The sequence below is a fragment of the Planococcus citri genome, chromosome 1 (assembly GCF_950023065.1).
Source record: "Planococcus citri chromosome 1, ihPlaCitr1.1, whole genome shotgun sequence".
Classification (NCBI taxonomy): domain Eukaryota; kingdom Metazoa; phylum Arthropoda; class Insecta; order Hemiptera; family Pseudococcidae; genus Planococcus; species Planococcus citri.
Genome location: NC_088677.1, coordinates 57,664,803 through 57,690,845, shown reverse-complemented (window position 1 = coordinate 57,690,845; position 26,043 = coordinate 57,664,803). Strand labels below are relative to the sequence as shown.

The following is a 26,043-nucleotide window of genomic DNA, read 5'->3' as shown; positions in this document are numbered from 1 at the left end:
GACAAAATAAAAACAACGCAGTATTATCGTATCAGCAATGGCGAGTTCCTAATGCGACTTCACAAAAAAGTACTGTTTAATTTTCTGCTTACTGGGCACACCAAATTTTCTCCCTACAGATACTTCGGGATTTTCAAAGCAAAATATTCCATCAGCGATATTGACGTTTTTTGATGATCTAATGCAGTGTGATGTGGATTCTTCGCTCAGTGGTCATAACAATGCTGTATTCGGTGAAAATGTTACGTGTTACGTGGTACGAATAGGATGATTAGTAATTCTTTTAATGCCGAAGCTGCAGAATTACATGAAGAATCTTGTGATGAAGATGACCCAATTGAAGTAGTTTCTTCCGCCGAATCTTCAGACGAATTGTTTGAAGCAAATAAGCATTTATATTATTGAAGTTCTAATTATTTTATTGTTCTTTTCATATTCCTTTTTATGATTCCTATTCTAATTATTTTATTGTTCTTTCCATATTCCTTTTTATGATTCCTAATAGAACTACAAGAACTGAGAAATCAAAACAACCGTCCACCGGCTGCTCCGATTATACCACCACCGGCGGATCCGATACCGGCGATTGCGGCTCGGCCTGATCCATCAAGAGCTGCTGCCATCCACGCAATACCAGTACTACAAGACCCCATCATGCCCGCCGGTCCACGTCCATCATATTCCGATCGTGGGCGTGGATCGCATGGCAGGGGCAGGGGAGACAGAGGACGTGAACACTGAACGTGATGCCGCCAGAATGATTCCATACAGGATATATATTCCTGAGGAGATAGTAAGTACCTATATTTTATGAGTAGGAAAAATTTCACTCAATTAATTAAAATGTTATGATATTTTCCAGAATAGAGAAGTCGACTGTGCAATTTTTGCAGCGAGGATGTTATTAAAATAGGATCAGTACGGCACAAGGAATTTTACTGGAAGAACCGAATTCTGAAAATAATGAAAGTGAAACGCAATAGATAGTGATATTTCCGCGATTTTTGTTTTATATACCTACGGTCATCGTACACGAAGTTTTGAACTATTTTAACACCAATTAAACGGAGAACGCGATTTTTTTCAAATATACGGTCATCGTACACGAATTTTAACTGAATAGAACGGAATGTATACCTAAACCCAAATATTTTCTACACGGAAAAAAAAATTAATAAAAATTACTATTTCAGTATAGTAACCGGATCCCATTCAAAAATGATAGTGATTTTTACTCAGCCAAAAAAATACATTTTACCTAGAATTACGTAAAATTTATTACTCTTCATAGTAAAATTTACTAATCTCATAGTAAAAATCACAATACTTTGAATGGGATCCGGTTACTGTATGAAATACGAGTAGTAAAAATTATCCATACTTTTTTTTCCGTGTAGAGCCTTATACGTATACTTAATTTGTATAATGTATTTACGTATCTATAGAAATATGGCCTACACTATAAATAAATATTTAAAAAAATTCTCTTCGAATATTTCATCGCATGTTACTATACTCATGTTAGGATATTCGAAATCAAATAATACTTAAGTTGAATATGAATCTGTATCGTCGCTTTTATCGCAATTTGATTTTCGAGAAGGGGTAGGTTCGGGTTCTTCTTGAACAGGGGTTTCGTAAATTAGCGTCTCCACCATTGATAATATTTCTGTAATTTCTTCATTTATTCAACATGGAAGATTTCGACTCTCAGGCCAATTTGAATTCTCTCTCACGGATGAAGAGTGCAAATACAAGCTTTTTAGAAACCCCCTGTTCAACATGGAAGTCGAATCAATCGTTTTTAAGCGCCCGAAAGCTGTCAATGATATCGCCGAACGAGGATTAAGGTTATTGGAAAAGTAGGTACAATGGGAAAATCACACGAAATAAACAACAGCAGCAATACCTTTTGAGAACTGTAAAGGAACATCGTGAAGCTTTTCTGAATGCTTCAGAAAAAAATTTGAAACGAAAACTTTAATGTCTTTTTAGACTTGAAATGTTGATTTACGATATTTAAATTTTGTTTCGGTACTTAACTTATAGCTCAAGAAATATTCATGGTTCTTTGTTGAGCCTTCAAATGAAAATCTCTTAAGAATTTTTGTTCTTATAGTATACAGTAACACCAACGTACTTATTTAGAAAATAGGCATGTAAGTAAATGAAACGTCAAAATAATTCATAACCATTACAGGTATCAAACAAAAATTTTTCAAAGAAAAATGATGGCGGTGGGAACCGAGGAAGAGAGTCTGACAACTACATAATAATCGAAAGCGCCAAAGAAAAGTTCAATTTTCACCTCGTCACTTTTAAGGGATGCGAGGGAGGGGGTATAGAGTACCAAAAAAATTTCGGATTTCTGTCTTAAATTATTTTCTCGCTTAGGTTTGGTGCAGTCTAAATTGAGAAATCTGTTCCAAAGTCTCGAAGTTGGTTTCAGTATTTCAGAAAAACAAACGTGCTGCCATGAGAAAAAAAATTAAATTTGCGATGATTTAAGGTTTCAAACAGTGGTGCCCACGTAGATATTGCGCTATTGCGGCTGCAATAGGGGCCCTTGCAATGTTGGGGCCCCCAGTAGAATTTGAGGCCCCTTAAGTTAAAGTTTGGTAGACAAAAAATCTATTTAGAGCAACAAAAAAAAAAGAAATAACCACAACACAATGGGTGTCGTACACTACCATAATTAATGCAACAATACAACATTATTCATTATGTACATCTACATACCTACATATTTTATTCGTTGAGTATTTGCCTATGTGTTCAACAGAGTTCTCTGATGCTATATGCTCAAGTGAGCCCCAAAAGAAATAAGTTCTCTGGGTGGATAATGCGCCCTCTAGTGAAAAGAGGCCCCTTTTGAGTTATGAATTTTTAATGCATAGTAAATCAAGATTAGAAAAATGGATTTCAGGCCCTAATTTTTGCGATTTCTCTGTAAATTTTTGTGAACCAAGTAGGCATGTCGTCGGTAAAGCGTTTGATACTGATTTTGTGATTTTTGAAAATTTTAAATTGACCACTTTTGATAGGAATTTGCCGGCAAAATTGTTGATTTACTGACTAAACCACCAGACAATCTATCCTCAAAATTCGTATTTTTTTCAAAAGCTTTTGCCCTCGCTTTGCTCGGGCTCATTTGTTTTTTCTGTTTTTGAAATTGTTCATTATTACTGTTTCAAAACATAGTTTTCATATCGTTCCACCTCTCAAAATTCTGAAAAAAATAATATATTAGGGACAACTTTTCATGCAGAAACAACATTGTAATTAAAAAAATTGGGATGGCATTCATTTCGTAAAGTTGATACATTTTATAAAAAAAATTAAAAGTTTGCGAAAAAATGCGATTTTCGGATAAAACATGAAAAAAAGTTTCGATTGGTGAAATTGACATATTTGACCCCTATTTTTACATATTCGTTGAACAAGTTGGAAAAACTCTTCCACTCGATGAAATAAACTCATCACAAAAAAATCAAAATTCAAAAAAATTCAATTTTCAATTCCAAATATCAAAAAAAGTTTAAATTTATTCTGTTGTCTTATTTTGACTTCTTGCTGACGTAGGTATTTCATGAAAAAGTTGATGAAAATTACACTCAATTCGTTCATTTTTCGAATTTTGATTTTTTTGTGATGGGTTTATTTTATAGAAAGAAAAAAGTTTTTCAATTTCTTCAACGGATACGTAAAAATAGGGGTCAAACGGGTCAACCTCACCAATCAACATTTTTTTTCATGTTTTAAATTAAAAAATCGCATTTTTTCGCAAACTTTCAATTTTATAAAATCGGCTTCACAAAATAATGCAATCCCAATTTTTTAATATGTTGTTCAGCATGAAACGTTGTCCATAATAGGTATATTTTTTTCAAAATTTTTGGAAGTCGGAACCGTATGAAAACTACGTTTTGAAACTTTTCGAGCTAATTTTTCGGACAAAAAAAAGTGACAACACTGATTTTTATGATATCACCAAAAACCCTATCAAAACCCCCAAGTATAGGAAAAAGTTCCATTTTGGTAGGTATCGGGGTCATCGAGTAATCCACAGCAGCATTTAAAAAAGACTAGAGGGCTACGATTTGCGTCATTAGTCATCCCTTCGGAAGGTCTTTCCACAAGAAAATTTTTGACATTAAAAATTTTTTAATCAAATTTCTGGTAACATGAGTTACTTTTTTGGAGAAAAATTTGAGTACCATCCCCGAAGTTTCATTGTCTCAAATCACATCTTACGACCAAAACACTCGAAACATAATTCGCACCACTGACACGATACAAAATCGTAATTAAAAGACCCCTTTTGATAAAAATGTCCATCTCTATCAACAGATTAGCAGCAACACACAGTGAAAAAACTCCCAGTAAAATTGCCTCGATTGATTTTTCACTCGATTACTTCTTTTTTCTCTATCAAACGCGTTCGAGCGTTGAAGGTACAAAAATGAAACGAAAAAAAAAAGACAGAAATAAAAGAAAGAAAGAAAGAAATCTGTACAATCGTCGTCTAAGGTACCACAATGGGGTAGAGGGCTACAACCTACACGAGCATTTTCTTATCCCTTCTGACGATGAGTAAAGTAGTACACCATATCTAAATCCGCAGGAAACATACAACACGAATTTAGTTGAGTAAAAAGGCTCCAGATGCTTATTGAATTATTTGTCTTCGTTATTTTCTACGTAGCCGCTGACGCCGATTCCGATGCCTTCATCGTTCGAAAACTGATGCCGTTTTTAAAAGGTATGAAGGATATCCGACGACAATACCTTTATCAAAGAAACACATTAATTGAATCATACATATACGACGTTGGAAAGATACGGGCCACGGTGCGGCTACCTCACCTCCGTTCGTTCCTCTCATCGAAAACCTGACGCGTTAGCTTTGGCCTCCTCTTCTCCTCGTCCCGCATCATTTTCCCCATAATCTTACCGATTTTCCCGGACTTTCGACTAATGTGTTCGCGCTGCGTTTGATATTTCTTTTCCTTTTTACGTTTCCAAATTGAAATCCCCAAAAGAAATAAGAGAAACGTCGTCGTAGCGCGCCAAATGTATTATTTTTTCGCAGCGGTGATTTTTCCCCATTCGCACTGCACTGGCTCCCGCTTGTAATGATTAAATTTTCCGAAATTTTCACAATACTCGAGAATTTTTTGCCTTTATTCTCGCCACCGAGGAATACCCCTCGTACTTCGTTTCTTCCCAGCGTTCTTGTTTCATTATTCGTCGACCAAATCGTGCTGCGCTGTGTCTTGACCCAACATTTAAATACGTAAAAAGGTACCTGTACCTACTCCTACCTTGTCGTTCGCTAAGCATAAAAAATACCCAACTACGCTAAATCCTCAACATTATCTAAACCGTACTCGCGATCGTTTTAAATACACAAATATTATACACAGCGCAATTATGGTAATTTTTTTAGCGGTTTAATCATCAAGACCGCGAAAAAAGAATCGAGCTAAAAAATCCTTATCATACACACAATGCGAGAACCGTGAGATTACAAATATTGTCCAAAACACTTAGCATACTCGAGACCCTCATCCTTCGCAGCAGCGAGAGGCGAGCTTTCATTATAATTTACTTTTTTATATTAAATAAACGTTATAAAGATTTCTCCTTCCGTGGAGTTATTTTTCAGGCAGCCTTTCTTTCCCTCACGTCGTCTTTTCATAATGTTTCGCCTTGCGCCGGGTGAGAAAATGATGCGAGTTTTTTCCCGGCACGTTTTTCCTCCTACACTTTACTTTTTTTCCCTTCATCTTCCTACATTGTTTTCGAGCTTTTTTTTTCGCTCGTCGCTCCGCATCACCCTGTTCTTCAGTTTCGCTTTATTATAAAAATGAGTTAAAATGAAAAGATAATGGAAAAAACATTATATTAAATTATCCTTTGACGATTTACAAATTAATTACGTCTAACAGGCAATTTTTCTCGAGAGCTTTTCATTTTTTGCTACTTACTCTGCTCTTTCTCGCTGCTTAAGAACGGAGGCACGTCTCAAAATGATGGAATTCTTTCTCCATTTAATTTTTATAGTTTTAAGTAAGTATATATACTACGTAGTATATAAAGTCCGGATGAGTTTTTGTCATTTTTAAGCCTTAATAAGAAAATTAATCGACTACGAAGAAATACTTATAAACAATAATTGAAACTCTTGGCATTTCGATAATACGTGCATCGACAGCGTTCGTCGATGTAAGATTGGTGGTAGTTTTGTCATTGTGGGGTAAATAGCAGAGGTTTTCAAAAGCGGATTTAAAAGTGCAGGTCTATTTCTTTTTAATTAGACCAAGTCTTGAAAAAAATTCCTGATACAGAACGATGAAGTGAATTCGAATCTCACCGAAATTGGAGGCAAAGTTGGGTGGATGCGTTGGAACAGTTACTACAGGATACTCGAAACAAAGACAGAAAAAAACTAGAGCAACCTGTAGAAAAGAGATCTCGATTCGACCTGGCCGCTCAGATTCTGCAGCTGATTTTGGAAGATGGAAATTCCAGAATAGACGATCCAACCCATAATGGAAGTCCGAACTATGTCAACGAAGGCGGCGACTCAGACTCTGAGAAAAGTGAGATTTCTAAAGACAGCGGCCAAAGATCGGACTCTTATGAGAATGACAACTCCGCCGCTGACACCAATGAATCTAGTGACAAATTGAACGATAGGAGAACTTATGTACTATTTTTTGCCCTCCGTTGACTCGTTAACATCATATAGTATTTTGTATTTTTTTAAATTCGTTTTTCACCAATAAAAATCGAAAATACGATCATTTTTCTTGAATGTTAGTGTTAAATAAGTATTTTTTATTACTCATTTTTCATAAATAAAAAAAGAAAATATGAGATTTTTTCTAAATGTTAGTATGAAGTAGACTTAGTTCGTTTTGATATAAAAACTGTGTTGTAAGAGCGTAATTTTTGAATCAAAACGCACCAAAACTTTTTTTTGTTCTCCCCCCTCCCCTACCACCCATGCATAAAAACTGCACAACTGCACTATTCACACTCGTATGGGTTTCCCCTTTCCATCGACGATGCCCCATTTCAGTCTGTAATGGTCAAGGATATGGCCACACTGCCAGTATAACTCCCTTTTCCCCTCGCCCTGATACTCATGTCTTATTTATGAATCTGTATATAATTTCAATGCTGATTGTATTTTGAATATGTAAAAAAAATTTGTATACATTCATTTTCATTCTTTTTCATTGTATCTATATGTGTTTAATATTTCTGTCGATTTGTAAATGCAAACCCTGACACATGAAGTGGGGTAGGGTATAATTATGCTATTTGTCTTTATTATTTTTTCATATTTTTCTTCGCTTGTTATTTTTTATATATTTTTCTTCGCATTCTTCGTTTTATGCAATGTCTGTTTTTGATCTTGTGAATACTATTGTTATATCGATGCATTTTTTGATATTTCTTGTTTTTTGTGATTATTACTATTTTTGGTAATTCAAGTTTTTGTTGGTCTTTTTTTTACAACTGTAATAGAGAAATAGGAAAAACAACCAATGACAACAAAAAGGAAGAAAAGAAAAACATGTTTTTTTAAAATTATTCTATAACAACAAAAATTACATTAGAGTCGTAGCTTTCGATTACATATATACGAAATTCCGTTCCTTTGTGAAGGGTAAGGATCATTTGATCTCATTTCAATATTTTCCAAAACAGTATACTTTTGTCGTTCAAGTGAAATATCTGTTTTAAAAAAAAGGAAAACTTATAAGAATTATTTTTGACTCAGTTTTTATTTTGACTCGGTTCAATCTTTGTACTTATTGTAGCGTTAAATTGTTATTAATAAGTTTAGTACCTGTCATTTTCGACATAATATCTGTGAATTAAATATTCATTAAACATTTTTGTGTCTACGTTTTAATATTGTGCTAAAAAGTGTTTCATTTATAAGATATTAATTATTTGATTAATAAAAGGAATTCCAAAGTTTTCACCACTTTATGCGAGAGCATAACACGTTCATTTTCTTGTGGTTACTCCCTTTCTTAGTGTTTTCGATTCCTTATCGTCGGATGTCAGAAAATATGATGCTAGAGAGACAACGAAGTAATTATAATAATGTCCGATGCCGGATGATGCTTGAAAGTTTACCAACCAGTTTCATGACGCAGCAAAACAATTAATTTAATTTCATCAGGACTCAGCAGTGAACTTAAAGCAAAAACCCATTGTTGGTAATCAACGAATTGTATTGCATGAAATGAAGGTGCGATGCCCAGAATGTTGCCGCAGGTTTGATACAAATAATGAATTTCAAAAAAATAAAATTGGATGTAGATAATGGTAAAGAACTACAAGCACAAGCTCGGGCATCTTTGAATGATTATGGTGTCACACAAGTAACAAAAACTTCTCAAGAAGTGATTCATAACGTGAAGCTTTAGTAATATTGTAACGAGCCTTGTGAAACAATTGGTGCTGCACGCCAGACCAATAAAATTTGTTACTGATGAAGGGACACGAGATCTATTGAATCCTTTACTTGCCGAATTGAAAGGGCAGCCATGGGCTATAAATCGACCGAATACAGTCACTTTTGAATAAACTAGTACAAGAGATGCGGAATATGCTCAAAAGAGATATTGATAAAGCAGGAAGGACCATATCCCTGAAATTATATGGGACTAAATATTATGACAGAAATTTTCTTGGAATCAACTTACAGGTAAAGAACATAAACATGAGTAAAATTACGGTAAGTGTACATAATCATATCCATTTATTGACATCCTACTTATGCTACTTGACTGTTTGAATTTTTAAGAATTTTTAAAATCGTTCGATCGGTCGGTTGTTTTGTGTAGTTTTTAATGTTTTTTTTTTTTTTTTTTTTTTTTAGAAGAATAACGATCGACCGACCAACCAATCGATCAATATTACTTTCATTTTCGTTTTTTTTTTGTTTTTTTAAAATTTAGGTTAGCGATTGATCAATTGTTTTGTTTGGTTTTTTCAATTATTTTTTCAATGAGGTCAACAATCGATCGATCGTTTTTTTTTACCCTGGAAAATAAGTACGAGTATGGTTCAAGCAGCAAGCATGAGGATTGTAACTTGTTGCAAAAAGCTATGATCTTCATTCTTCATATGTACTTGTAGCTGAATTTTTTATGTTCCATTGTTTGCAATCGGTAAGTAATACTTAAGTTATGTTAAGATGATATGCAAAACAATACCTACTCATCTCCTCCAGCCACTCGATCTAACATATTTTTGTCAGGTAAGACAATTTTTCAATTGGCTACCATTTAATGTTCACCATGATAGATGGAAAGGTAAAAATTTTCTGACAGCACAATAAATAGAACAATCCCTTATATACAATATGACACAAAAGTAGTGCTCGTCGGTGGCTTTCCTTTCTAAGAGGAAAGAGTTGGCGAGATGAATGAAGCGGCGCGGCGTTGAGTAGGGAAAAATAAGGGCTTTCAAAAGCGGCCTTGAAAATTTCAGGTCCATGCACAGGGTGTCCACAAATTGTAAAACCGGTTTGGTCAAAAACTTCAAACTGGTTTATATCGGCGCAATGTATTCTACACACTAAGGCGACAAAAACGTGATATGAATTTTTTGGAAACTGGTTCATTAATTTGCAACCAGTTGACAAAAAATACCCAAAAATTGTAGATAGAGAAAAAAGCTCGAAACAAAAGTTGTAGAGCGTGAAAAATTACCTACACAATTCTGATCAATCACATTTTAAGACCGATTTACTGGTTCGCATTTAGCAACCAGTTTTTGACAATCACTTGAAAATTGGAAATCGAGAAAAAAGTTTGAAACAAAAGTTGTAGGGAGTGAAAAATTACACAATTCTGTTAAATCACATTTTGAAACCGGTTTACTGGTTTGCATTTAGCAACAAGTTTTTGACAATCACCTAAAAATTGTAGATAGAGAAAAAAGCTTCAAACAAAGGTTGTAGAACGTTAAAAATTACACACTTCTGATCAAGTGATCAATCACATTTTAAAACCGGTTCATTTGTTTGCATTTAGCAACCAGTTTTTGACAATCACTTAAAAATTAAAGATAGAAAAAAAATTGAAACATACGTTGTAGTGTGTGAAAAATTGAACTATTTTCGTAATCAGATTCTGAAACCAGTTCATTAATTCGCAGCAAGCCATCAAAAGTTACCTGTTTGCAAATTAATTGGCCATTTTCAAAATCTGATCTGCAAAAATGGTTCAATTTTTCACACTCGACAACTTTTGTTTCGAGCTTTTTTCTTTATCTCCAACTTTTAGGTGATTGGTTGCTAAATAAAATGCGAACCAATGAACCGGTTACAAAATGTGATTACACAGAATTGTGTTATTTTTCACACTCTACAACTTTTGTTTCAAGCTTTTTTCAATATCCACAATTTTCGGGAAATTTTCAATAACTGGCTGCAAATTAGTGAACCGGTTTCAAAATCCAATCTGCAAAAATTGTTCAATTTTTCGCGCTCTACAACTTTAGTTACAAGTTTTTTTTTCTACCTTCAATTTTTAAGTGATTGTCAAAAACTGGTTGCTAAATGCAAACCAGTGAACCAGTTTCAAAATGTGATTGAACAGAATTATTGTGTAATTTTTCACGCCCTACAGATTTTGTTCTAAGCTTTTTCCTCGATCACCAATTTTTAGGTAATTTTTGATAACTGGTTGCAAATTAAGGAACCGGTTTCAAAATCTTATCAGCGAAAATGGTTCAATTTTTCATGCTTTACAACTTTTGTTTCAAGCTTTTTTCTTTATCTCCAATTTTCGGCTATTTTTTGTCAACTGGTTGCAAATTAATGAACCAGTTTCAAAAAATTCATAACACGTTTTTGTCGCCAGTGTGTAGAATACATTGCGCCAATAAAAACCAGCTCGAATTTTTTGACCAACCCAGTTTTTCAATTTGTGGGCATTCTGTGCATGGCCTGGAAATTTTCAAGGCCGCTTTTAAAAGCCCTTATTTTTCCCTACTCAACGCTGCTTTATTCATCTCAATAACTCTTTCCACTTAGAAATAAAAGCCACCGAGCACTACTTTTGTGTCACACTGTACTACCAATTTTCATCCAAATTATGGTTCTGCTTTCAGACTTGTACTGCAGTGACTGGAATATTAGCCCAATCATGTCAAATTTGCAAATGTACACCATCTAAAATGAATTCAATTGAGAATTTCGGAAAAGGAGATCCTGATCCAGACTCACTAGGATATGGGGGTCTCTGTTCTCCATACAAACATTATTAGATGCTTCGAACTATTACTTCATGTTGCATATAAATAAGATTTTCAAACGTGGCAAGTAAGTTTTTAGAGACTAAATATCTAGGTGAGGTACAAAAGGATGAAGTTTCAATCTAATGGAATTTTGTTTTAGGCCAATACTGATGAAAAGAAGCAGAGTCTGAAAGAAAGAAAAGATAGAATTCAGACAGAATTTAAAAATTGGAATCTATGTTGAGTTTAACAATGCCACATTTTTAATTTTGCAGCAGTCAAAAAAACTGATAATTTCAATTATTTTGAGGTTTATTTGAAAATAAAACTGGAACTCCTTATATTTAATCAAATTGTGGCAGGATGGACCCCCTCCCCCAATAATTAATCGTCCATTAACAATCATTCATCACCACAGACTATGCCAATAACTTCTCAATGCACAAGAAAATTGTATGTACACTGCAAAATATTTTTTTTTTTCAAACGCACATTTTTAACCTTTTCCTTCCAAAAAAAGTATCTACTAAATAAAGCGAATACGTACATAAAATTACGTACAAAATACACTTACATATATTTCTACAGGATGAGCTCGAAATTCTCTGGCGAAAACATCCAGTATCTTCTCTCCGACCCATCGACCTTTGGTGAAGGTTGTAAACATGAAATAATACGGATACACTTTTCTTAACCCTGTAATACAGAAAGCAGAAGGGAAAATACAAAAAAATGAGTATAGCTGTAAAGTGTAAACCCATATTAAAAACTTTCGAATACCTATTTTCGCACTAACACTAATACAACGCGCGATACAGAGAGGCAGGCGCAAGGCGCATTCATCATACCGCCAATTAAAACAAATAAAAAATTACACCCGTATCTCGGGTGCTGCTGCTGGAAGCCAGCTCGTCAACATACACACATTCGATCAAGTCGTCGTCGTCATATACAAAACGATCAATCATCCGGCCGCGTATACGAGAGAAATATCTACACATACACAGGCACAGGGGTATCCTCATCCGCCATCATCGTCCTCGTCGTCATCCTGCTGTCTTCAACAGTTCACATCGTTTTCCCCTTAATATCGTATCTTTCGCACCTGGGAAAAAAGCACGAATATAACGACACCGCCCAACATTTTCCTCCTTTTATTGGTCTCTCTTATATTTTCAAGGGAATTCTTCAACATATCCATACCGTGCATATATATTCTACACACTATACATATGCTTAATATTTACCTCTTTAGACCACTCAACTCTTTCTCTGACACCTCTCTGCTGCTCCTCACGTACCATTCACGGATCCTGTGCCACCCTTTTCCCCCTGTATGCGAACCACGTCGTCGTTTATATGCATATACGTTCATTATAACAAATCGTTCTTTATATTCCCATACGAGAATCGTTTTAACCAGCTATGTGAATCCTTTTTTTAAGGCCTCCTTTTTTATTTTTTTGGAAGCAAGTACCTTACCTAGTATCTACATTTATCGTACATGTTATAAGCGTAGATAGATACCGTACCAGAATATAGGGTGTTTCAAAAGTATTATGTACTATATCTGTTACGTTTCAAGAAAATACATACGAAAACGATTTCAAAAGATATGTACTGGCAGTCCAGAATGCAGAATTCTAATTTTTGGAAAATACGACAGGTAATTCACTTCATATGTACTATCTTCAATTTGTTGTATACTTGTGGTGTACCTATGTTCATATGTTTGCTCACAATTTCCTTTTTTCGTTCTTGATAGGTGAGAATAACTGGTACTGCGGCGCATTCATTATTTACGTACAGTCAGACCCCAAAATCAGAACAACAGTGGGTGAATAAATTAGTGAAGGGGATTGTTTTCTTAACGTTCACTGGAAATGCAGCTACAGATTTCGGCAACGAACATGAAGAAGACATTTGAATTTGTTCAGAAGTTCGTTGATGGAAGGAGAAACGTTATTCCTACAAAATGGACTCGCCATCAATCCAAAGCACCCATGGTTGGGATTCAGTCCGGATGGTTTTTTATGCAGAAACGGCCAGTTAATATTACTTGAAGTGAAATGCTCATTTCGTGGGGATAGCATTGCGGACACCGAAGTGTTCTTGAAGAAATTAGGATACATCGATTTATTGCTTGCAAATAAGACAAATTTCTTGAAGAAAGGTCGGTATTTTGCGCAAATTCAGCTTGGATTGGCAATAACGAATCTCTCCGAAGCTGTGCTGCTGATTCATCACAAGGAGACGAAATGACGACTATTGCAAACTACTAATTGAATCTTTAGGAGAAACTTACCTCGAAAGATTTTTACCAGACGATGTGTAAGAGTGTATCATATGTATTTCGCAGACATGGACCCCCTAAGTAACTTCGAATCGTTTATATTTAATTAAATTAATATTTTAAGATAATATTTATTTATCAATGTTGAATTATTTAAGGTTTTATATTTTTATTTCAATATTTTTTTTCTTTAAGAATATTTTTATGAATTTTAATGTCTTTTTGAAGTTACAGAGCTACTTGCCATATATGTATTTTCATTCCAACAGGGGAACTACCTGAACCGGCAGAAACGAAAATGAACGAATCAAAGCTACGTAGATGGAAAGGGGACCACCTCCAGACCCCAAATCCAAAATTTCAAGTGTTAAAGTTGATTTCTCGATTTTTGGGTGAATTTTTAAAAATTGAAAAATCCTAAAAATTATCAATTCAGACCAAAAATAGAAAATATTGATAAAAATGGAATTCTCCCGGGAAGTGGTTCAGATGGCGTCCCTGACTCATTTACGACTATCGAAATTCGTAAAACCTCAATTCCAGTCATTCTGGAGCCTCTGGCGATTTTTTATCATTTCTCCAGAAACGTGAAATTGCTGTAGAACAGCCAAAAATCAACTTTAGCACAAATAACTTGTATTTGGGGTCTATGTGGGGTGCCTTTAACCATTTTTTGCGGTTGTCGCGAAAATCGGTGTCTGCCGGTTCAGATGTGTATTTCGTGGTATGAAACAGCGTTGATCCCATATGTTGAAAAAAAAAGTTGCCCTCATTGTGGACTCATGGTTAACATACACTGACAAGAGTGTTCTTGATGGTGTTTTACCTCCTGAAAATACTATCGAATTTTCCAGTATTCCTCCTGGGACAATAGGAATATTGCAACCATTAGATGTGTATTTTTTTCGCCCATATAAAAATGCCTTCAAGAAACTTGTTAACTTGATCCTGCTCGAGGATGCAGACTTCAAAGTACATAATGTATTTAAATCACGTTGAGGAATGGGCATACTGTCATCACTGAGCGGCAAGCATTCGACATAATTGCATTTCAACTGATCGAGTCATTATTAATTCACGAAGTAACATTAATTCTGTCATGGGGCAACGACACAAACGGAATCTAGTCAAATAATTCTTCCGTATACCCAGGATTGGTGACAGATATAGATGATGGAGAATTTGAAGTTTAAACGTTACAGCAGTTCAAGTCAATGGGAAAAGTATTATGGCGATGGCCAGTGATGAAAGATAAAAATTTACTTATATGATTCCAAGGATATTGTTCAGAAATTTGAGCGGATACTTGAATATGAGGAGATGGCCCAAAATCTTTGGAAACGTATCAAAAGAAGAATACCTCGGCAGAGTTTGGGCACAAAAATTGAGTGGTATGGTTTAGAAAAATCCCATCGGATTCACCCTGAGAAATTGATTTATATGAAGTCTTTTATCTCGCCAAACTAGAGAAACTAGACAAAAATTATTCTGTAATGTCGTGTCCGTACAGTCTATGCAGTTTGAACAGGTTGTTGATATGAGTGCTTAAAAAATGTCGATTACTGCTTCGGCAATGCTAATTTCAAGATTGTTCCTTATTAATATTCAAATTGATCGGATTATTTATTAAAATATTGTGAAGCTGGGTACGTTGAATGAATTTCCAACAGTAGGCTATCTATTCATTTCACGTTTTGTTGTGTGCAATTGATTAAATTGGTGAGTAGCTGTCCTATATTGCATGTAATTTTCTACATTCACTCGGTTAAATAGAGACTTATTTCACGAATAAATTCTAAAGATGTGCTGATTTTCAAACAATTTTCCAATATTGATTACGGCACTGTGTTCCTGTTCAACAGTGCTGTCAATGTTAAGACTTTGTACGTTGATTATTATCAGGTATTAGGTAATTATCACTAGTCAATGAATTTTTGATGATATGGGTCTTTAAGATGTCAAACTGTATCATCTATCAGCAATTTATTGTAGGACCATCGACCGTATAATCCGAGTTATAAATCTTCGAGTTCTTCACAGCCCTTCCCGAAGGAGGAGTCTCATCAAGGGACTCCAAACTCGTCAAAACGATATGTAATCGAAAGCTAAAAAAGGCTTTGAAAAGGTTAAAGGTAAAGGTTTAAATGTACAAAATGTTACGAACGATGGACCTGAACTAAACAAGTGTCTGAAATGCATTAAGTAAGTTCTCTCTTCAACGGATTTAAAAGGAAGCAGTTTTCAGCAGGTAGAGATCATCAATAGCCACGCTCATATGGTGAGGGAACACAAGGACATAAACAAGACTCAACTGTGTCCGCTGGGCCCTAAAATTGAAAAATTACATGAACACTTGGTGACAAAGATGCAAGAGTTTATCGGGTGGAACAAAGGAGTTCGATTACCCTGAATATGTCAAGTACTGTCGGCATGTGATGACGCAAATCACCCTGTACAATTTGCGAAGGGCGGGTGAAATAGCGTCGATGTCGCGCGAGCAGTTTCACAATGGTCATATAAGTAAGTAACAGGTTAATTAGTGTAGTATGTAAATTGCATTATTTTTAACGTGTTTTTTTTGTTACAGTTAGTGCTGAACAGCTAATTTATTTCTTAGATTTTTTTCAGAATTGGAGGGTATGGAGGAGTCCACTTATTAGTATGTAAGTGCCTATAAAATGAACAAGTGGCTGGGCCTTCAAATATTTGGCTCAAAATGAAGCAGAGCCTGTGGCCGGCCCGACTCCACAGATGGATGCAGTCGGCAAAAGTAGGGTAAGAGTGTTTATTATTATCATTTTTTGAGTTTCCCTTGAGAAGGAAAAATAAGTATTTTATTTTATTTTATTTATTTTTTGTTTCATCAACTCCGGATGTTTGTCATCTATTGAAAAATTTGAAATCGGCGATGCTAAATAAAAACGTAACGATTATCCTCCCTCAAGATTACGTAACTATGAATAATATACCATCTAATGTTGTCAGTGGAAAACATATTCGAAAGCTGTGGGATATTGAAATCAAATCTGGAAAAGAGAAACACTCAGTTTGTCCAGATTGATGTACATGTCACATGTGCAGCACATGGATTGCACAGAGTTTGTGAGACAGTCAGAGCAGAATTCCCATTGGTCAATGCTTTGATAAGCAACCTGAGAAGAAGATATTTTTAAAAGCACTGAGTAGGGTACATTTATTCAAAACCATGCATCCTGATCTAAAACTACCTCCAGAACCAATAACTACAAGATGTGGAACATGGATAAAAGCAGCGGAATACTACAGTGACAATTTTTTCGAAATTGCAGAGGTGATCAAGGAACTCGAAGATGATGCAGAATCAATCCGACAAGCAAAAGAATTAATCGAAGATGCGGATTTGATGGCTCAACTTACAACAATAAAAATGCATTACGTTTGTTTGGCTGAAATTATTGAAAAATTGGAATCGCCTAAGCTAACGTAGGAAACGAGTCTGGATTTAGTCAAACAAGCAAAAACTAAGCTCATTTAGCTCAAAAATGTACCGCAACAAAAAATCAAAGAAAAAATGGAAGCAGTGTTGCAAAAAAACGTCGGTTCAACTAAGGTTCAACAGCTTTACGTTCCTTGACCAGTAGCGACAAAATGAAGTAAGTAAGACCATTTTAAAAAGATGGTTCCTACTGAAATTGCATTCTTTAAATATGCGCCTATTGTTTCTTGCGATGTTGAACATTCGTTTAGTGTGTACAAATACCTACGTTTTAACCGAAAGAAGAAGAAATTTTAAAATAAGTACAATCGCCATGCATTTAATTATAGCTTGCTGTAGTCGTAAAAATTAAATTTATCGTTTTATCGATGTGAATTATTAACTTTGAGCCTTTGAAATAAAGATTTTTCAAAATCATCATTTTACCAAGTTATTCCTCCTCAAAATTTTCTTTCCAGCAATACCCATTGTTTTCAGGTTAGCAAATATTTTTACATATTTTTGTTCTATGGACACATATTTTTACATGTTTCGAACATTTCAAACGCATATTTTATGTACATAAAATGAGTTTTTTAGCACATAAAAATCCGGTCTCTAATAATGAGCTTTTTGAAACACCCTATACAACGCACGTAATATGTTTCCGCGTGCGAATTTAAAATTATAGTTTTATTTTTCCATCATCATTACGGTGTGTGCAACTTGTTAATGAACTATTATCGTGATCACGGTCATATGCGACTCCATTACTCCCCTGTACCCCGCACGACGATACTCGTAAATTAATATGAAATAGGCTCAAAGGTGAATTCGTTACATGGAATAGTTCTTATTATTCTCTAGAGATGAATTATGGGGCCTTTTTACCCATACGCAGGTATCTATTTTCAACGCGGTATTATAAAATTTGTCCCAACACCTATCTAATATCACGTTTACAAATTTACGGTCAATAATACTCGACTTTTTCAACATTTTTCCTCGTATATGTACTCATATTTTTGACAACGACGACAACGCGACCACATTCATATACGATGATGGGCGAAGAACGAGGGTAAAAAAAATACACCACTCGATACATGTACCTACACTGTTCATATTTTTATACGATACATACAAGTCCATATAAAGTTACATTATTGCCTCTGGTATATAATTTTCGTATACGCGGCCCGGTAACAGTACCTATATAGGTAGTACAGATAGATGTAGGTACATATAAAAAGCATTCGGTAGATTTCAAAAACCTTTCTCTATTTCATCTCTGCCAATCTGCCTGGTATCTTAAAAGGTAATACGTATATTCAATACCCTCTATGGCAAAGTTTTATAAAATATTTATGCCATAAATTTCAATATTATATAACGTCCGCTCTCCTCTCGCCATCTACTTCCATTCGCTTATTTAATACTTGTATTTCAATAAAATCCATTTCCTCTCCGGCACGCGTCCTTAGTTCTCTTTCTCCGCGAGTACTGAAGTTTTAAAATAAAAAAGCTTCTTATTTACAATCGAGATTACGCTTTGTATACGTACACAAATGAAATACTATACAGCGAAAAATACCCCACTTTGGAAAAACATCCATCTCGTATCATTCTATCCTTCTCTTTTACTCCTTTAATCGTTCAGGGTACTTAAAATTTTGTCAATATTTACCCTTAAAATCATATTGAATTTAATATTTGCTCGAAAATCTTTTTTGATGTGAGCGTCAGCGTTTCGCGTTATTATTCGTCGTCGTTGTCTAAAAAGTAAGTATATTTCAAAAACCCAATCTCTCTGATCGTCTTAGCGCTTCAATTTCCTCTTCGTGCTACACGCTCCCTTTGGCTACAGAACAAACTTTCTGCCATGGAATACTTACTCGTGTCTCGTATTCTACACGTTCGTCGATTATTCATTTTTAAAAAGCTTAAATATCTGTACCGAAATATTCTCTTCGTCGATAATTCGATCTCCCACTCGTTTTCGCATTCGAAGCTCTTCTTTCTTTTGTAATGTAGATATCGTAGTAATGTACCTCTCGTCTCGATCAATCTCTCCGAGTTTAAAGCTCAGTTTACGCGTCTTCGTATATCAATTAGTCGATCCTAAAATAGCTTTGTTTATCGACATTCGACGAAATTGAAAAACAACACCCGAGCTTTTTCACTCGCACAGAAACAGATTTAATACGAATCAACATCATTGAAGTGGCATTTAAACTCGTGACATTTGAATTTCCGAATGCTCTTTTTTCACCAGCAATCTTCTACTCCCCCACCCCCTCGCCACCACGTTCGGTCCAATTTATACGCGGGGGCGAACGCAGAACGGCTCACACGAGGGAGGAAATTTCTCTCTTTCGCGTCGCGTCGTCGTCTTCTTCGCGCCTTCGTCACCGTAAAACTTAATGACACGAATACGAAATTTATTATACGAGTAACGAAAAACCGTGCACCGTAAACCAATATATACACTTTCGTCAATAACTTTCTCCTCCGCTTTCGTTTTAAAAACTTGACACAATCGAATGAAAAACATCCACAGAGGAGAAAAAAATCGTCGGTAACGTTACCTCTCATTTCTAGTACACCTCTACTGCCCTGCTCGTCTTGTTTATTTCGCGGACGCCATTTTCAACGCAATACGAATAAGATACGATTTTGACACCTACTCTGTTAGTAAATCGAGGCGTCTTTCACCTCCACTCGTCCCGACTGCGGCGGATAATAGAGGGAAAATAAAAACGCGCTACAAAGTTTCACCAGCTTGACAACGTGATGAAAAATATTTTCCAGCGGTCTTTCTTCATTTTTAGGATTTTACTCCTCTTCCTCGTGCTCCTCGTCCGGATGTCTATCGTCGCCGTATACGCAGTTTTTAGCGCTCTTGTTTCACACCCTCTCCTTATACCTCCTCCCATCGAGATAATTTTTCTAAATAGCGATATCGTACGACGACCCATGTTTTTCACGCGTATTCCCTTCTACTCTGCGCCGCACCGTTTATACAAAAAGTAACTTTTGCCTGAATTTCCTCATTTTGGCGACTGTATGGTTATAGCTAGCAGGAAAGTTCTACAGGATGAGGAAAGTATGCTTTATTGGGACTCGAATTCCACTTGACTCGGAACCAAGTAAATAGAGGAGCGCTGCGGTCGTTCTACATCCATACCTATGTCATAAACCAGCTCCTGAATTGGGCCTTTTGATAGGTATAGTAAATTTCCATTTGTGTGTTTCCTTGTGCTGGTGAGTGATTGGGAGAGTATAATTTTCAATATTATCCTCCTTTGAATAAAACAATAAGTTATGTAGTTAGTTAACTGTTGTCTTGTGTGTATCATCATTTCTCCAACTCATTTTGTAAATACTCGTAGTTTGTGTTGTGCAACTTAACCCACGCTTCCTTAAATTAAAAAGTTTATTTTTCCATAATTTTGTTGTTTTGTGTAATTTTATAATTCAGTGCGGAATGATTTTAGTGATCTAAAATTCTTATTAATTATTTAAATTCTAATACAAAGATTTTATGAATTTCTAATTTTTTACTGACTTGGGAGTTCATTTTTATTTTTATTTAATTTTGGAATGTGCGATATTAACAATAATTTATTTAATCAAGTCTTTTTCTATTTTTGTTAACTATTTTCGCCAATTGCATCATCTAGTCTTGCAATTTTTACCAAGGTAATTGTAATTTTAATTTTAATTGTAATTTTCACGTGTGGTTGTACTTATTATTTTATGAAATGATTATTTATTTCTATTTTTGAACATTTAAATTTTTTCGGGAACATAACAGGATGTTGAAAGTTAAAATGAGGGTGTTGGCCTTTTAACACTGTCTGGAATACCTAGACAGTGTAAAAAGTATCATTACTTGGGTAAACTATTTGCCCATGGTCATCTTTACTGATTTATATAACTGCTGTGTCTTCATCACCTCCCATTTTCCAACCCCGTGGAAAAGGGATAGGGTTAGTTACATTCATTCCAAAACCCAATAAAGATGCAAATACTTCTGTTATCTTTTACCTATGTACTTATGTCACATTTCCTTCTTAAAACTACATTCAAACATTCATGATTATTAGACTTTCTCATAAGAGCGATCCAGGGATCTGAAACGACGGATTAAGGGTTTGGAGGACAAATACATGGAGTTTACTGCATTGACCAACGAACTTCTGGTTGATGACAAGTCGGAGGAAGCAGACACAACCTAACTCGCGGTAAACACTGAGAATTTATACCTAGAAGTTATCTCTGCACTGGAGGCCGAGCTAGATAAATTAGAAATCATGAGATCAATGATGAGGAGCAGTCCGAGACTGGCTCGCAATATGGCAGCTGTAAGAGCCATAAAATTGAACCGAGTAATGTTCGCCTCCCTAAACTCGAGTCACCTACATTCGATGGGAATAAGCCAGAAGAATGGCCAAGTTTTTTCCAACGTTTTACTACTGCGCTTTGTTCAGTAATAAATAATAATATATACACACAAATGAGCGATTCTAAAACACTTCATCTTCTTCATTCATCAAACCAAATTATACCGGATCTCAATCCGCCTGATATCACATAGTTCAAAACAGCAATCCCAAATTTAATCACTTCACAAATCAACTGCAAGCTGTTTTCTTGAATTGATGCGAAGTAATCCTGAAAACGCCGTTACCTACTGTTTCAATCTTCAACAGGTCCATTACCTTCCCAAACTTACTATAGGTGAAGTTTTTTATAAAAGGCAACTAGCCTACTATGCATTTTGCGTTACGGACATTGAAATTAATGATTCAAAATTTTACATGTGGTCAGAAATGGATTTGAGTCGAGGTGCTGAGGAAATTGCCTCAGGACTTGTTCATTCCTTGAATGATACCAAATCAAAATGGTCTAGCAAAATTAGAGTAATTTGATTACTCTGAGATGGGCGTGAAATGGCTCCTAAAAACACATCCTGTGAAATTACTCACTACCTCCCTAATCATGCAGTTTTGACTCCAGAGAAAATAAATCAACAATTCTACATAAATCGTATATAATGGCTCAGCTCGAACAAAACAATCAAGAACGAGATTAATTGACTGTTTATTAAAAAGTAAAAACTTGATAGAAAACGCTGCTGGTATGATGCTAAGTAATACAAACGGCTCTGCTGGCTCTATTTGCGGCCCATCGAATGTCGAAGCAGATACAATTTGTCCACACTGTGAAACCGGTATCTATTACGATAACTACGATATCCCGATAGCTAAAAGTCAGCTATGTCCTCGTATTTTCCATAAAACTTGCATCACCGGCATTCTCTCAAAGAAAAATCCGGCTTGGCGTCGCCAACTAACGGAATGTAATATATGTGCAGCGGTTATTCTAAATTACGAATCTATCATTGTTATTACTAAAACGAAATCAACAATCAATGATGAGACATTACGTATGGAAAAAGAAATCAACGATTTGAGAACAGAGAACCAGAAGCTACGAACGGATTTAACGAGAAAAAACCTGCAATGCGTGAACATGAACCAGAAAAAGGAATTGCGGTCTGTCGAAGACATAGAATTAATTCATCGGTTGGAAGACGAGATCAAAATATTAGAAGAACAAATTGAAACCCTAACGAAGGACGAAACATTAGATTTGGAATATTTTCATTTAATTCCGAGTGCAATACCTGATCATCTCGTGATCCAACCATATCCGGAATTCTTCAGAAGTATTAGGCTGTTCTCAAAGAAAGTGAAATTAAACGAAAAGGAATTTACTGCGTATTTACCCATCGATTTCAGAACATTAAAAGAAATATTATTCGAAAAAAAATATTACAGTCGATCGTTCGATTCCAGACATGGATACAGATAAGCCTTTCAAACCCAAGCAGAAATTCGAATACATCTCACACTACTCAACAACAGACCTTCGAGACAACAAATACTTGAACTTGTACTTTCTTCAGCGATGTTGGCTGGTAGGTGGCTCGTGAAATTAATTTTTAAATCAAATTTCATTTTTTATAAAGAATTTGCGAATTTCCAATTTTTATACCTACCAAAGCTTGCTGGTGAGCTTTTCCTTATTTTATATACTTATTATTGATTTATATTTCTATTTTCTTTACTTTTATACTTATTTTATTATTTTTTGGATTTGGTGTAAATTTTGAAAATTCTTAAATTGATGAATTAAATTCTAAATTTTATAGGTAATTAAATTTTAAATCTTATAGGTACTCTCTAAATTTGAAACAGTGAAATTTCACTGCTTAGCAGTCACGACGTTTTGCCTTTTTAAAAGCAGTAGTTTTATACTGAAAAACAGTGAACAATCTACTGAATTGGTCAGTCAAAATGATTTTTTACTGACCAAGTCAGTAAATTTTTTAAAAGGCAAAATGTTGCGACTGCTACGCAGTGAAATTTCACTGTTTCAAATTTAGAGAGTTAGTAGTATCCATAATATATTTTTTATCATAATACTTTGATTTCGTTTTTTGAAAATGGTAGGTACTTTGTGTTTAAAATTTTCTTTTTCAGGTACGAAAACGATCCTGATCAGACGGAATCCGAAGGTGTACATTATGATCGAATCCGAAGGTACATTATGATGGCTGAAAATAACTCAAAACCATTGAAACTATGGTACTTACATGATGGCTCTGAAATATTAGATGGCACCATGATTTTGTCATTTAATTGTCAAAAAAACTTGCAATTGCTTCGTGTTCCTGATTCGGCAGCCTATTACAGTCGCAATGTGTACCTATTACAACTTTACGATCGTGAAAGGTTACTCAACTTCAAAACTTGGTTCAAAAAACTGCACTGCAGACAGTTGGACTGAGAATAAATTTCCGAAGAATGCGAATCTTATAGCATCGTGTATATTGTATTATCTGAATAACCTCGACTTGACATTCTACCGCCATATTCGATTAGTATGCTGACGAATGTCCTGGTCAAAATAAAAATTCGTTGATGGTTACAGCTTTAATGAAGTGGTTAGCTATGGAGGCGCCAGCCAACATCGAAGATATTGAAATCGTCTACCCCGTAACTGGACACAATTACATATATCCCACCAGACAGAGTTTATACCCAAATCGAACGTCAGGTATCAAAAAAGTGAAAAATGGTCCACTCACCCTTAAGAATTGATATAAAAAAACGCAAAATTTTTATCTACACCTTGACGAATAACTACATAGAAAATAAACGTTGAAAAACACATTATGGCCCATCCCCCTGAAAAATTGTTCGGGGAGGGGGGGGGGGGTCTACAAATTTTGTCGGTGTATTTTCTCATCATGGGTCACCTCTGGGAGTGAGTTTTGTCGAAACCCATCTCTGGACCCAAAACCTTTCATTATCCTGCTATACCCTTTCAAACTTTCTGCCTTGGTATCAACTTTTTTAAAAAATAAGTATAGGTATTTAATATTTAATTTTTGTTTAAAATTTATTTTCGGGAAGCAAATTCAGAGAAACTGATCCGGGAACATGGCCGGGAATCCAAAAACCAACGATTTCAAACCCCAACTGTGCACAACTACTGCATAATCTTCCAAACATACAATAAAAATAAAACAAAAAAGACCTACAACGCGAATTACTCTTCGCTGGAAAATCACAAGTTGCCACTTCACTCTCGAAGAAGAAAATCATGATTGACAACATCTTACAAAATGCGAGAGAAAAAAACAACGTTATAAAATACAATGCTTCTCGCAGATACGCCAAATATGTCGTATATGTACAATGCATATTGTACGTACAATCCAATATATTGCAATAAAATTCTCGTCTCTGGATGAAAAAAATTCTACGCTCGTTGTCATCCATATCCATAGTGTAATAATACGCTTTTCATTTCCACTACGACGATGTAAAAAGAAAAGAAAGCTAGGGCGCGAGCTATACTATTTTTACGACATCGATATAGTACTCATGTGTCAAAAATTCTTACCATGTTTTTTCTCACCTCCCCTTTCGGTGTTTGCCTTCATCATTTCTCGACACACAGTATAGTCTAATAAAATGGAAAAGAAAATTTCTTCAAAAGTATATACCAACACTAATGCTTATATAAGTTTCAAATTTGTGAAGTTCGTCGTCGTCGTCGTCATCATCATCCAACTCCTCCTCATATACTCTTCGTCTCGTTCGCACGCTTCCTTTTTCCTTTTTTTTTTCTGTACTCCTGTACGTAGGAGGGAAAGAAGAATACAGCGTCTACTCTATCCGACATCAAAGGAAAATTAGCTCTTTTCTTTTTTTTTTTGTTTCGCCTCCAAAACACTGGTTCAAAACTTTATTCCCTTTATTTTGCTATGTATACACATTCGCCCCCTCGATCGTTCCATCATTTCCAATAAAGCTCGTTGTTTTCCTCTACCTCTCCCCATACCCTCTCCGCAGCCTTCTTTTATTCGAGCGCAAAATAAACATAACGAGAATAGCGAGTTTTTAGCCTGTATTTTTCTTTTTTACACTTTCTTTCTTTCTCTCGTTAAATTGACGGAGACGCGTTTTTTTCTATTTTTTTTATTTTTGTTTCATTCTTGTACACATTGAAAACATTAAAATGTCCAACGTAAACGAATGATGGAAATCCTAACAAAAAAATTCAACTTTTTGCCAATATAGAGTACCTTCTGTATACGCTGTACGACGTCAAAAAGAAAGCGAATCAGCGAACAAGCGAACGAGCGAGCCAGAAAAATACGTATATTTTGTTTCAAAACTCGTCCCCATTCATTGTACGTATACGTGTGTAATAGGTCTATGTAGGTAGTAGGTACCTAACGCGAACCGATACCCGGAGTTTTTCATTCTTTCGGCAATTTACTCGAGCATCTATTTGCCTCGTCGTCGTCGTATAATACATATTAAAACGAAAGCATAACTTTCCTTCTTTTCGACTCGATTAACTCCCGTTCGCTGTTTCCACCGGCATACCCCGATTCTCTATCGTGATTGTACATACTAAATTTGCTCGTGTTTACCAT

The 26,043-nt window shown here is 35.3% G+C and overlaps 1 protein-coding gene across 4 annotated transcripts in view; it reads right to left on the bottom strand.

Annotated features, from left to right (window-relative positions):
• LOC135833021 (uncharacterized) overlaps window positions 1–26,043 on the bottom strand; it is a 238,517-nt gene that overhangs the window by 25,499 nt on the left and 186,975 nt on the right. For all 4 annotated transcript variants that reach the window (XM_065346621.1, XM_065346622.1, XM_065346618.1 and 1 more), the window contains one exon: window positions 11,849–11,970. In XM_065346621.1, coding sequence (XP_065202693.1) covers window positions 11,849–11,970 — 122 coding nt within the window. The remainder of the gene's footprint in view (window positions 1–11,848; window positions 11,971–26,043) is intronic.